Genomic DNA, 15475 nt, shown 5'->3' on the forward strand with positions numbered 1-15475 from the left:
GGCCAGAAAACACAGAAACTGGACGTTTGAGGAGTGGAATTTGGTCTTATGGACCGATGTCAAAATTTGAAATATTTGGGTCCAACTGCTGAGTATTTGTAAGATGCAGAGAGGGTGAGCGCATGAGTTCTGCATGTGTGGTTCCCACTGCCAAGCATGGAGGAGGCAGTGTCATGGTCTGGGGTTGCTTTGCTGGTGACAGAGTTGGTGATCTTTACCAAGTCCATGGTAAGCTCAACCAGCATGGCTATCATAGCAAACTTCAGAGGCATGCCATTCCATCAGGATTAGTTGGGCAGTCCTTCATTCTTCAGCAAGATAATGACCCAAAACACACCTCAAAGTTGTGCAAGAACTATCTGGCAAAGAAGGAAAGTGAAGGACAACTCAATCTAATGACCTGGCCTACCCAGTCTCCAGACCTCAATCCCATAGAACTTGTATGGTACGAACTGGACAGAGGAGTCAAAGCAAAGCTACCCACAAGTGCCCTACATCTCTGGGAACATTGTTAGAATGGATAATAATAGTGTAGTCATCAATTTAAATGCTGTTATTTAAGTTCTTTCAATGCCAACACAAAAATAAATACACAAGTAATGTTCTTGTGCTCCTAGGTAATGTATGATGCTACTGGTCAGTTACCACCCAAGCGGTCCCTAATGTCTGGTAATGCTCTTGTTGGCTGGGTCTTACTGCTTAATTATTTATTGGTTAAAATGAGATTAAAAAGAAAGGATTAGGAAGGATAATCTACAGGAAAAAAGTTGAATGCTGCTGTACTCACAGTGAAATCTTTAGAATCTTACTCAAATACTAGAATCAACTGAATTGGGTTAACCCTTAATTACATTGCTGTAGGTATGTTCTCAGCCTGCTAACACAATCATATTTAAAAACTTGAGTCTGAAAGCAAAAGTATATCAAAAAGATATTTGTTATGGAGTTCTCACATAGTGGGTAATGCAATCGGTGGTTCAAATACCTGTCATGCTGAGTTCTTGTTTTCTGCTTGTGACCCATAGAGAGAACTGCATTTGGTCTTTGGTTGGTTGACTCACTGTGCCACAGTAACCCATACTGGTCAGGCAGCAGTTAAGACCAGATGAAGATTAGTCAGACTTGCCTCCAGGATGCAGTAGCTTAGCATCTTAAGAACAACCACTGCTTAGGTTTGCTGGCTGAAAATAAATGGCTGTTGAACCCGAGAAGGTATATAGCATTTAAATTGGCGAGAAAATAAAAGATTGGGAACTCTTAGCTGTTTGCTAATTATGAAAAAAACAAAAAAAAAAAACAGCAGTTTGATCATTTGTTAGGCATAAGGGCCAGAAAATCATACACTCCCTCATAAACTCACCTTGCTCACTCCAGTAGAGGGGGCCCTCGTGCTTGATGCTGCCATCTAGGGTGAGCTGAAAATATATCACAGGAAACATTTGGGTTAATTGTTGGGGGAAAAAAAAAAAAAAAAAAAAAAAAAAAAAGTTTACACAGTAGTATGCAGTAATCATTAAAGATCTGGATAATCTCACTCCAAAATATCATCATTAACAAAAAAACCACGGGTTGTTAAACATGCAGCTGCATCAGTTTCTAACATCCATTACACTGTAGTAAGCATTTTATATTTCAGTATGTATGGGGGTTATTTTGAAGAATCAGTTGGAGACTTAAGGTGGAAAATCTGTGTGGTTTCTATGTCATGCACACTGTGTGCACATGTGGGGGTTTTCTATTGATAAAATAGGATGACATCTCTTTTATAGTTTTATTAACAGCTTATACAGAATTAAGATATAAATGCTTTGCAGATTACCCAGGAGGACAGTATTAGAGTCTTCGAAAACAACTATCCTGTGGATAACACCTGCAAGCCTCTGTGTAATGTAATATCCATGTTATATCTCCCAGGTTAAGCATTAGCAGAGAAGCTTGAAAGTGTCTTCAGGCTTTATTGTAGTTTGTGCAATGATTGTGCGTGATAGAGAAGTTCCTGGTGGAGTCCTTTGAAAAAGTAGCAGTTTTACAAAATACAAATATTTTCTAGTTGACAACAATTTTTTATTTTTCAGTTGTATTGGCTGTTGCTCTAGTCATCCTTTGTCAGGATGGCTTTAAAAAGAGATTTTCATATCTTCACGAAAATTCATTGTGTAAGTAAAATGCCTCTGTTAGATACTGTGGCCTGCTAAAGCATGCTCGGAACCCTGTCAGTCAGCAAACAATGCAACGTTGCTTCAAAAATGCTGGGGTTTCTGTAATTGAGGAGAAGAGTGCTGACGAAAATGCAAGCGATTTCTCAGCGAAGAATTATCAGCTGTGTCACCTTAGCAACCAGGACGCTCTGCCTGAAACAGACACAGATGACGTGGTGCTGCGCTTGTAACACTGCTAATATGGAGCAGCATCCGAATATAGAGCCGAATTTGAATTTTTTAGAAAACGCTGACAAGGTTTGCTGTCTGTGCTTGCAAAAAAAGATTATCCAGATGCATATCACAGTTGTTCGCTGGAAACAGTTTGCAGTAATGTAGCCTGCCTGTACTGTACACTTCTGCACTTGCATTACTTTTTTTTATTACATTCATAGCTTTTAATGTTTTGATTACTGTACTGGTGATTGGGGGACATTTTGAATATCAGTTTATTGTGTGGGAGTTTATACCATCCATTGCTTGTTACGTGTTAATTACGTTAACTCAAACGCGGCCGTTCTAAGCGGTGGCGACTGTAATTGATTTTGACACATTTGGCTCCCACCATAATGTAAATAATGCAGTACTATGTGTTACTGTGCAAAATATAATCCGCTCAATTACAGCAAAGTGACATTTAATACCAGGTGACTATTTTTAATAAAAACCCTTTGGCATGTTATCTTGTATATCTAATACTGTCGACATACCTTTTTATAAAAAAAGAAAGTGTTTTAAATAGTTTAATTTCCTGCACATTTTAGGGCTGTCAGCGCTAATAGTCTTTTAACAAAAATTGGTACAATTAAATTTCCCCTGGAAAGTGTCAATTCAGGTTTAACTTATGACATTTTCTTTCTTAGTACAAACTCTTTTTGTATTTTTATTAGTATCATTTTTTTTGTAATGTATAAAAAATGTTTTTTTTTTAACAATTTTAAATGATCATCAATACATTGTAAAACATGTTAATGTAATTCATATTACCAAAAACTATTTCAATTCTAATGAGGTGACATTGTTTCTTATTACATTGGGATTGAAGTATGGAACCGTGGGCTAAGTTTGTGAGATCTTAAAGATTTAATGAAAATGAATATATGAATCCATATGCCTGCTTTTCTTGCAGCTCTGTTTCTTCCCCTGGGTCCAGTTGTATTCGGTCCTCTGTGAATAATGTTATTGCTTGACGGCATTGCTTTACTTATTAAATAGCTAAAATGGCTTTGATAAATGAATATTTTGTTCTTCGAAGACCGATATTATTAATTCACAATTTACCATAGCTGTTAGGCAAAAGTCCAAAAATAAAAATGGAAAATCCAGTAATTACACACCAACTGTACAAATGAAAACAATATGTCAGTTTTGACTAAAAATTTATTTTATACAAAACACAAATAAATGTCTACACAGGGGAGTGGAATTACTGTAAAGTGGAATCTTGGCTGTGGCCTTTTAAAATGGGCATCTAAAATTGAGGCTATTAGGTAAGCTTTATATAAATTCATTGCAACCTAAAATGCGGTTAAGATATTAAGCTAGTGTGGTGGATGGGCTGAGGGGGTATGCACAGCAACCAGTGCAGGAACTTGTTCTTCCTCCCAACAACACAGTTGTGCTTATTTGTAACTTTTTTTTTTTTAAACAGAAACAAAAAGACAACCAAAAACCTCACTCCTCATGGAGATCCTAATTTATACATACTTTTGTGGGTTCCCTAACTAAGGTCAGGACAAGTAAGCTGTTTCCCCAACAAAACAAAACATCAGTTCTGTGATTAGTTGTATCGCACAGTTTTCCCACAGTCAAATACTGTTTGTTCACCTCTCCTTACATTCCAACTCGAGTTGAAACAAACGTGCCTCTTTTTACAGCTGGGTAATCTGTTAATGAGGTCATTCCAACAGAGCAATCATACAAGTGTAACCACTAATTAAAGAAAGTAACCAAATAGTGACCTCTAATGGACAGGTAACTGTAATTACCAGTCTATTAGAGGTCATTCTTTAATCCACTAAAACATTTATGCTTTTTTATTTCAGTTATTTATGCCCTAGTTTTTTTTTTCTGGACATCATTTTGTGTGTTGTTTCATTCTTCTCCAATTTTAGCATGGGGATAAATCATGACAATGACCACCCGTCCTGTGCAGATGGCCTCCATATCATGTCTGGGGAGTGGATTAAAGGACAAAACCTTGGAGACGTCTCCTGGTCTCAATGCAGCAGAGAGGACATGGAAAGGTTTCTCAGGTAATGCAACAGTGGGACTCAGTTGGACTCAGTTTCCAGATAGAATGGGGATATTGAAACTAGACCCGGGGAAAGGGATCCCTTTTATAGACATTTCAGTTTGAGACATTTAATTTGAACAATTTCTGTACAATGGTAAGACTTTCCAGAGAAATAAATAAAGGATAGATGGTTCTTGCAGTTTTGCTAACAAACCAGTTGTTTGTAGTTAAACCAGTTTGTTAAAATCCATTGAGCTGTAACAGGGGTGTGCAGTTACTGTGTGGGTATCCACTGAGAGACACAGAGGGTTTGATGTTGAAAATGCCGCTCAGGTGTGCAGGTTTTAGTTATTTGCACAGGGGGTGCAGCTGATGTGGCCACCACTAATTGCAAAAAGGAAAAACCAAACACAGTGAGAAAACAGCTATAAAGCAAAAGACACAAACTTAAGTAAAGTTTGATGGGATTAAAATTCTCTAAATGAATCCCTGTCATTAACACACTTGGTTCCCACTCCCTCGCTACCCACACAGTAATAAATCCTCATGCTGGTGCACAGAGAAGAGAGCGCAGCACAGCACAACCACCCGCCTGCCAACCTGCCATCCTACGAATCCACCAACCTATGAATCCACCCACCCACCAAACCACCAACCCCACCCTCCCAACCCCGCCCTCCACCATCAAACCGTCAACCACCCACCCACCCAATCACCAACCAACGAGTGGAAGTAGTGTTTTCTCGTGGTGAAAACATAATTATGCCATTAAACCCAGTTGGAAACAAAAACTGCCCTGCAGAAGAGCTTAGGGTTGTGAGGTGTCACATTTAAGTAAAGCAGACTTAAGAATTACCATGCTCGCTATGCATGCTTGAAACCTCCTCTGTTGCTTTATTCCCATATTAATGCACACCAAAGACCTTCAATTAAATCCTGTTCCATCTGGAAGTCTACACATTGTTAAAAATGATTATTATTAAATTATAATCATCCTACGGGAAACAGTACAGAGAGGATTAAACCTAATTAAAATGTTAATGTTGGCTATTCAGGGACTTATATTAATCAGGTATAACAATACGTTATTTTGCCTAGAAAACATTCCAAGTGTATCAGCAGGTTCAGCCCTACATCTGATTGAAGGCAAGTTATATCTGGCTGATAATACAAAAATAAACATTATTCACAGAATATAATCTATCATTATTTTTGGGAGCAAATGGTTCATATTTGTGGTTATTACCGTAGAATTATAATGAGATTTAATTTGAAAGGTATTGCTCATTGGAAAATTAGCTTGTACAAAGTGGCATTAAAAACCCTGCCATTCAGAAACCCTGTGAAAAGTTTAGGTAAAGTTAACCTGTAAGTCAACTTGCAGTTGAGAGAGCAATAAGGATCTACAAACTCCCAGCCTTTCAGGGGTCTTTGCTGGCATACCCCTTTAGAACAGGTATCTTTCTCTTTTTGTCAGGATTCTAAGGAAGAAAGCATTATCCAGTTTCTCAGATTTAAAGTCTGCTGCTATATTCCCTTATAGAATACTCTGAGAACCAGATTCATTTTTAAAACAAAAAGGAAAACAAGAGTTTTACTTTCATTCCACAATAATGTTTCCATTACATTTTGATTCTGCTTTCTGTTCAATTGTATGCATTCAGCATTTTTTTAAACAAGTACAAAATTGTATATTTTATCCATAACTTTAACACCTAGTAAAAAAAATTCTAAAGACGAAGTAAAATAACTTTTACTTTCTGTGGCAGGACGATAGCCCTGCAATTTTAATGTATGTGTTGGTGTGGATAATGTTGGGTTGGCAACTTGGCAGGGAGGGGGTTAAATTTCTCCCTGTCAAAACATGTTGGAATGCAGCTGGAGCTGACAATTGAACAGGTGTATAAAATACGTGTTCACAGGTGGTAATTGAGAATTAGATAGTTAATGTTGGTGGTAGAGGTGAAGGTCCTGTTGCATGTTGCGTGTTGCTTGTTTCGTGTTACCTGTTCCGTGCTGTGCTGTCCCATCCTGTCCCGTCTTGTTTACTTTTGTGAGCTTTTGTAAACCTTTTTGTTATGGCTCTTGTGTCATTTATTTTGTTAAGTGTGTTTTGTGAAGTTTTTTTGTTTTGTGTTATTTTTGTTTCTTTTTTTAATTACAGAGTGCATTAGTGCATTTAACTCTGAGCTTTCTGTGTCTGAGTCTTTCTCCCTGAAAATACCATCTGGGCTGTGATGCTACCACGCTGCACTTACTTATTTTATTTGTAAAAGCATTTCTTATAATATTGGAAAATGATTCTGAAGCTGAGTTGAGCTACCTATCTACCTGAGCGATTGTTCCTGTTTCAGTGGGCAATTCGAACCATAACATCAACTCAAACAGGATCTGTGGAAAGTAGAAAAGGCTATGCTATAAATCATTCCAAGGGCTATCACAGCATTAAAGAACGGCAATATTTAGATCCTCCTCTGTGCAGATTTAAATCCACTATTACGCTAATTTAAGCTAATAAAATAGCTCCATACAATGTTTCCACCATGCACATCTATTCATTGTATAGGTATCATTAGATGTGCAGTTTTGAAAGAAACACGTGTTCTACACTAGGGTAAAGAAAAGTACACTTCATGAGCTTTCGCTTGGAGAGTGAAATTGTCCCCACTCCATTCAGTAACTGCTTTGCTGTCAATAACCAATCATCTGCTTCTCCTATTGATTGACATGCATTCAGCTAGTACATGTTTTGAACCAGAAGACACTACAGAGAGTGCAAACCTTTTCGCCAAGAAAAAGACATGGAAACTGAGTTTCCTTTAACCTAAACTAGAACAGATATGTTCATGGCAGTATTTTGTTAGCTGCAGTTACTTTAAACATAGATCCCACAGTCTGATCAAACTAGTTGGACTTGAGTGCGTCTCTCGAAGTTACTGAAGAACACCGTTTGTCATATCACATAAATCTGTACCTTAATAAATTCATGGCATGTTATAAAAAACATTATGTATTTAACTGAAACTATGCAAATATACCATAAAGGAAATAGCTGCGCACATGTGTCTGCTCTCTTTCCTCTTTCTTATTTTATGCTATGAGAAACAGGTTTAACAAGGTTGTGCTTGTACTTTCTGCTAGGTCAAAGGTGAGCAGTTGTTTGCTGCAGACAGATCCCCAGAGCCTCAATTCTGTGATTCTGCCTTCCAAGCTACCTGGGATGACTTACACTGCAGATGAGCAATGTCAGATTCTGTTTGGACCAAAAGCCTCTTATTGCCAGAAAATGCAGGTATGGAGTGAGTAATGAAGTCTCTCTGGAGTTGAACAAAGACATTGGTCTTTCATGTAAGATAAACAAATCATAGTCATACAAATAAATGTTAATGACTGACAGGATCTGTGAAATCTTTAAAACCCCTGCTTACCAGTAATACAATTTCACGTTTGATATTTCTGGATCTGCAGCTAGCCTCAATTAATTTGGACTGGATGCCATATCCATAGGATTTTGTATTAATATCAGTGGAAGGTAATACATTGCATAGTATATAGTACATAGTGAGCAATGCTATGGATTTTCCCAGAAACTGAATGAGAAATCTAAAGCTTCTTTAGTGGTCTAAATGAAATATCCTATCAATCTTTGAGGAGTCTTGTGCTGGTCATTAGTAGCAAATTATCCACACTATCAGTGAACAGGCTAAATAGGCAAGTAGACAGAAAACAAGTTAACCTGGAGTGAGGGTTCCTTCCAGATCACGAGTGATTTGCATTAGCAGTGCAATGTGCACGTTCCTGCTGTGTTACTGCTTTCGTTTAACCAGATATGTGGGCCACGTCTGTCACTGTTTTCAAGTGTTTAACAAACCAGCAAAAAGGGGATTAATTAGAACAGGTACAACAAGCAGGATATTGAATCCTTAAAAGATTAATTCTTTGACAGAAATAACTTTTTTTCAAAAGAACAAATAGAACAAGGATATCAGTAACGCACACCCCCTGTCATAACTGTAAATTCAGAATTAGAGCGCTGTATAAACAGCATGCACAGTATTGAACAAGGAATGGAAGTGTATAGTTTAATAACAGTTGGATGTGCTATTTAACACCTAGATACCATTAAGTAAGCAAATCAACTGTTGTACTATGGCAAAATATATTCCAATATGTGGAATAGCTTCTGTGTTCTCAAGATTTAAAACTAAACCATAGAAATACTTTTTGAAAAATATCTAATAGCTTCAGAAAGAAATTAACAAAGATATACGTAGGTCTTGAAGTTTTTCAGTTTTTTTTTTTTTTTTTTTTTTTTTTTTTATCACATGACGTCCCTTTAAAATTATTTTGAGCAAATTCTGTTTCCTAATTAAACCCAGAAAAAGCTGTTAATTACAAAACAATGTAACTTGTTTTTACCTTCATATCTTGACTGATTCTAATAATGTTTTGCAATTTTTTTTTTTAAACAGACGCTGATCCTAATTGCATTTCATTCTTGCAGTCGTCTACTTTATCGTTGTGCTTTTGTTATTTTCACTCGTTTAGCAGAGTTCTCCTCACATATTTTCTTTTCAGCTTAAAATACCCAGTACAGAGTGTACACTGATAGCAAGCCTATCATTTAAAATCCCTTTGATTTTTAGCAAAAAAATAATAATCTTAAACCCAGTATTTAATTAGTAGTTTTCACTTTATTAGGATGCAGAGACAGCTCAAGGGGTGTCAAACTCCAGTACTCGAGGGCTGCAGGGTCTTCTGGTTTTCATTCCAACTTAAGCTCTCAATTAACATAATTGATCTAATTATTTGTATAATTGGACACATTTCATATTTTTCAAGGTCTTTTACAGTTGAAAAAATGCACTTGATTCAAGGTGCATGACCTATGAAACATTTTGAGACCTGAAGAGAAGTGTTGAATGTGTCAAGTTAATCAAATCATTAGATCAATTAAGTAATTCAGAGTTCGGGGGGAACGAAACCAGAAGACATTGCGGCCCTCCAGCAATTGAGTTTGTCAACCCTGCCCTAGATATATGTAAGCATACCATTGAAAACTGGAACAGAGCACCTTTATTTTTCTTTTCAAATGCCGTCTTCAGCGGGTTGAATTAAAGTTCACTTTCTGTGTTCTTGTGCAAGGATTCCTCACCTACCTTCAATCGGTTTGCAATTTAAACCCTTTTTCAAGCACTTCTACCTGTGCCCTCCATCCTCCCCTCCATCAACAGTCCAAAGAACCTTTGACCATTGTTCCGTAGTCCAATTTCTGTGCTCTTGTGCATATTTTAGCCTTTTATTCTTGTTTCCCTTTCTTAACAGAGGTACTCTTACTGTAACACATTCTTTAATTGGCAACGACACCTATGCCTTCTGCCAGTTCTGTTGTCATTTCAATGCTTGTCTTCGTTCTATTCCTTAAGGATATTATTTTCAAGTTTTGCTCATTGTTGTTAGACAGCTTTTAGAGAATTCCAGCCCTGGGTTTGTCAATTACAGATGATGTTTCTCCTTACTTGTTGATTATGCTTCGGATACCACATCTTGAAAATCGAGTGATGCGAGCTATTTCACTCAATGTTTTTCCTTCTTTATGCAAGTCAAGGTTGTTATAATAGTAGAAAACACTAGTGCAGTCTTTGAGTAAATAGTTGATGCTCATAATGCATCAGAGTAGAATAATGCAACATGTCTAAGACTTTTGCACAGCAGTGTGTGTGTGTGTGTGTGTGTGTGTGTGTGTGTGTGTGTGTGTGTGTGTGTGTGTGTGTGTGTGTGTGTGTGTGTAGCTTTTAAGTCTTTCTAAGGCAGCAGTGTTTTCTTTCTGTTTTTGCTTCTTTACAGATTTTGTAGGCATCTGAAAGAAGTGAAGATAGTCATGGAACTATGGACGTAGACACTGCATTCATTAGAAAAGCATACCTTACAGTTGCTGTGTGTTCCAGAGACAATGATGGCTTTTGACATCTATGACCTCACACTGGGGATTAGTTCCATGCCAGCTAAGACATGTACATTTATGTTGTGAACGTTATGTTTACACCAGGGTGGGAGCTTTACAACAAGGTTAATTCCTCGCTGCTTAACTTCACTGAATTCGGCTGAGCGTGATATTCTCGGAAGCTAAGCACTGGAAGATAAAACAGCAAGCATAATTTCCAACATCAGTATGTAAAACAAGGATGAATAGCTTCACAGTCATTATTCCCACTAAAACCCTGGTATAGCCTTATAAAACAGAATCCACTGTGAATTTAGACATTCAATACATAAAGCTGAAAATCTAAATGTATGATTATTTGATGAGCCTGTTCAGTCCAAATCTGTTCCACAATTCCTTACTTCCCCAAGCGATAGTTTAAGATGTCTTTTTTCATCTGGGAGTGACATCATGCCTTGTCCTTAGTAAGGGTTCATATCTTGGTTTACACTCGGTGGAACAGCAGCTGGATGACACAAACCCTCTGTGTTATCAGCAGTCATGTTCTGGCATTATGTTTGATGGGTGTTACTCATTTCACACTAAACAGATGAAGAAGAGGAAACCATCTGAAGGCAGTAACAGTCCAGAGTGCACAACTGTTTTTTCTGTGCTTTGTAACCCTGACCTATTAAACAGTGTACAGCATTATTGTACAACGTATGAGTGCATTCATCTGTCATGATAGCAGTGGTCATGTCTTTGAGAATTTAGAAGAGTTTTTTTCTTTTCTTTTTTTGAGTGTGCGACCAGTCCTGACTTAAAATACCAATGAAATGAGGTATGCATGGATGGTTAATTCACCATTACTAAGAATGGTTTTTGGACTTTGTGGAGGCATTCTTTATTGTATAGAGTGCTTTATATTGGTCAACACCTCTTTTATAAAAAAGCTTTCATGTACACTAATTAATTCATGATTCATGATTATATATATATATATATATATATATATTATAATTATATATATATATATATATATCTATATAATAGGGCGAAAACCTATATATTTTTAGATGGATAGCTAGTGTCATATTTGGAGGATATAGCAAAGCAATGGCATTGGTGATATTGTTAGATTCTGACAGATTCCTTCATTAATGTGTTGTACAGTAACACTTGTAAATTAAGGGTACAATTAAGGATCCCTTTTGTAAACTGTATTAAATGAAAGTATAATACAACGTAAAGTTTCTGCTATGTTATTTGTAAAGAGCAAGATCTACTTTGCGTGTATGCAGGGAATTAAAACCAGATTAAACTCTTTTTTTTTAACTGTTCAGGATTTAACCCAAATGTTTAATGTGAATACAGTGACAAAAATAAATGTTAGCTCGCGTAATTCAAGGGCGTGCAGCAGGGGGCTTCCAATTTCCTGTCAATTAGTACCTATTTTCTATTTAAGCCCTGATCACTTGCACCTTCGCTGTCTAGCATTTTATTTTTGTAGCAAACACTCAGATGTCTTCTTTTCGTGCTTCACCGCTAATCTACACTTCGTTGCCTTTCATTGGAGGTCAATTCTCTGCGCAGCGCTCCCAAGATATTAGCAAATATTTTCCTACCTGCTCCGGTGCTGCTTCTCATCATTCAGCTTCTCCATTCGGCTGCAGGAGCTCCAGCGTTAGTCTTTCCAGCCTCCAGCACAGCCACAGCACCGTCCAAACTGCAGCTTCATTTCTCAACTCGTCTGCGTCTTTATTAGACAAACTGGCCCTCCACTAAAACCTCTAAAGCTCCCTCAACAAGACATCGACATTCCCGTCGTCAGCGTTTGCCTTGCCATAATTCCTATTTTTAATCCTCCACAAAGATCTGTCAGCTGAACATTCCTTTACTCTTCGCTTGCAATCAAGCGCCCCTCCTCCGCTCCCAGAGCCAGCACAAATTACCATTCCTTCATAAGATCCTGCCCTGGATTTCTATTAGCTATGTTCAAGGTTTTAAAGACCTATCCAGTCAATTTCATACTCCATTTGAACGTGTGGCGGCTTCGACTGGTCACAACATGCTCCAACAACACTGCTGTTCTGCAACTTTTCCACCGGCGCCTCTCAGTCCGTGGCTACCACGGCAACGTCCTCATTGCATGACTGCGGGGAGTGGTAAGTCGCCATGGTGACCAGGCAGCTTCATCTGTACTGTGAGCTCCGTGCCTCAGTACTGCAATCTCCTGGCTTGCTGCTGCTGTGCTTTCACAATCTGTGAGGGCTCGTTCAACTCGTCGAATTGTGTTAACATATTTATATACATGACTAACTGTCCTAAAACATGTAACGAAGATATTAAGATCTAAAAGAATACACAATTGTTGTTCTACACCGACAAGGATTTTAATCACAATAACCAAATATATTCTACCTAGCTTCACAAGCCAATGGTTAATTCTAATCATAACCACTAGATGGCAGTATAACACCACAAATTTTATACAGTCTCTAAGCTGGTTTGCTTTCACTGTGAAGCTCACACACTCCAGCTTTTCTATACATTCCTGCAGTTTGTTGTCATTCCGAGGGATTCACAGGAGTCCCCCTCCTCCTCAACCTTTTGTAGCAACTAACGTTCTCCAATTTCAACTCTTCCCCTCTTCAAGGACCTGGTCATGAAGCAACTTTACTCAGCTGTTTTTGAGATGTTCAGTATCTACCATCATAGTAACGTCCTGCTTCCCTGCATCACACATCCATTCCTGTGACTTATTCCTGTTCCCAGATTCGTGTTTCCTCATCTGGCGCTGCTCCTCCAATCCGACCAGCTTCATCAAAGTCATCATTTCATCAACGCGAGCCACTACAGCAGATCTCCACTCCCTCTTCAGATCCACTCACTACTGCAGCTACAAAAGTCGCTCTAGTTTACTGTTTAAATCTGCAACTGCACTTCTCCAGAGCCTACAATGCTCCAGCCTTCCTCCAATACGCAGATCGTGGCAGCATTCCCACAATCAAGGCTAAAGCTAATCCCCATCTAATCAAAATACGGGGCACTTCCTCAGCAATCCTATTCATATCTCCGCTCATCCTTCCAAATGTTACAGCATTAAGAGTTGGTTTGAGACATGGTACGAGACTGGAAATCTGTCTTGATTATGAGTTAAGGATTTCCACTATTAAGAGAATAACTGGAGTTGTGAAACCCAAATCTCTGAATGTGAGTTTACCTTTTCCATTTCAAGCAGACATGATAGTAGCAAACCGCTGATCGATCCTGTATTAACTAACACATAGAAAGGCGGCATCTCATCTCTGCCCTCATTTCTAGAATATGGGGCGCAAAGGCGCTGTGCTTCCCCAGTAGCCGATTCATGTTCGTTTAGCCCAGCTGCCACCTCAGCCCTCAGTTCCAGCTCTCCTTCTGCCTCTACTTTCGGGATCCAAGTTCAGTCAGTTGGTCCCATTTGCTTCCACAACCCCGATCCAGAATCCTCAGCTTCTCCAGATGCTATTTGACTGAATCCTTCTCTCAGTAACCTCCTCAATCTGCTCAGCATTACATGTCTGCAGCCCTCTGCCTTCTTCAAGAGCTCCTATTCTACAGCCTGCTCAGTGTCTTCAATCCTCTGCACCCAGATTCGAATAACCATAGCCCTTCAATCAGAACCTGGCTCTCATGGTCCGTGTTAGGGATTCTCTCCAATTCCCTCCAGTCTCTCCATATCAGCATTCCACCTGACCTTCTGTGGGATTCTTAAGAGCTTGGTCCTCCTCCGCAGTGGATTCCTACATTCATTCATCCTTCCCTGATATAGTTGCTGCTCCTTCTAAAAATGCTAGCATGCCCGGAGTGGGGGCTGCCTGTCTGCCGGGGCCACTAGAGGTTTTCCCCTAATCAGCCTCAAGGGGTTTTTTCCTCCCCACTGAATACACATAGTCATATCCCACTAAATTACTAACCATCCTCCTGTTTGTCCCATTTGTCCTTCTAGTCTTTTGTTTGTTATGCGCTGGCATGTGCTGTCTTTTGTTTGTCTCACGGTATGGGAGATTTGGTGAGGAGCTGGGGGTCCATCCTTTTGGGGGGCAAGTGATCTTGCTTCCCCAACCTCAGGGCAGGCTTCAGCCTCCCTTGACCTTCAGGGGGGTTCTCATCATATGAGTCAGTACAGACCCCCGGCCACATTCTGTTCTTTCGCAGCTCCTGCGCTTATCTTGCCTCACTCAAGGCTCTGTTCTATACTCTGTCTCAGTTCGGGACGTGGCTACTCATGCTCGAGTCCCATACTAATCTCTATGCCTTTTTTTTATCTCAGGTCCCAGGCAGCGTGAAGTCTTGGCCAATTGGGGGTCTAACGAGCGCCCCTTTACAGAAGTCTCAGACGCTAGGTACCTCTCCCTCTCTATCTCCTTTCATGTCTTGGTCTTTGGGACCGTCTTCCTCTGAGGGGCGGCTCCGCGAGTCATAACCCTCATATGTGTTTTCGGTTGCTGGGTCCTTCGCCCCTGGGTCGTGTCGGCATCGCCACCCTCAGTCAGTGACCACTTTCTGTATCCTGTATCCTGTATCCTGTCTTCGGTTGCTGGGTCCTTCGCCCCTGGGTTGTGTCGACATCTCCGCCCTCAGTCAGTGACCACCTTCTATCCTAGCTTCCATGTCCAGCTTCGCTGGTCTGCTACTAGAGTGGGCCTCGCCTGCTCTTCTATCCTAGGTACAGCCCTTTCTAGCCGGCACTCTGTCCTACTTACTGCTCCATTCTGCTTCTTCTGCCCTATCCCTACCCCCCAGCTCACGCCCCGTGAAATAAATAAATAAATCAGGAGCCCTATTATTTATCAGTAATGAGAAACACTGCCTTCATTTTCACCATTAACAGAATGCAAAACCTCAGACTCCAAAACTCCCCGTTTGGGGAGAAATGGCTTATCTTTATTTTCATGATGGATAAACAACAACTGACTTCAGTTTTGTTTAGTGGGATATTTATGTTTGCTGTGAGTTCACTGAAGCAATCATTCATGTACAAAGGGACAGCTAAATATGATATCATACTTTCCAGTATTGTTTTTCTTTCACTTGGAACAAATACATCTATGTTAGTTTCTTTCCCTTATTTGTTGC

At 39.3% G+C, this 15475-nt stretch overlaps 1 protein-coding gene across 1 annotated transcript in view; it reads left to right on the forward strand.

Moving 5' to 3' along the window:
* The window catches only part of LOC121315636 (A disintegrin and metalloproteinase with thrombospondin motifs 19-like), a 96997-nt gene that overhangs the window by 42070 nt on the left and 39452 nt on the right, over positions 1–15475 (forward strand). The window contains exons 9-10 of the mRNA XM_041249902.1: positions 4313–4453; positions 7576–7726. Of these exons, the coding sequence (XP_041105836.1) occupies positions 4313–4453; positions 7576–7726 (292 nt within the window). The remainder of the gene's footprint in view (positions 1–4312; positions 4454–7575; positions 7727–15475) is intronic.

Source organism: Polyodon spathula, chromosome 1 (genome assembly GCF_017654505.1).
Source record: "Polyodon spathula isolate WHYD16114869_AA chromosome 1, ASM1765450v1, whole genome shotgun sequence".
NCBI classification, from domain to species: domain Eukaryota; kingdom Metazoa; phylum Chordata; class Actinopteri; order Acipenseriformes; family Polyodontidae; genus Polyodon; species Polyodon spathula.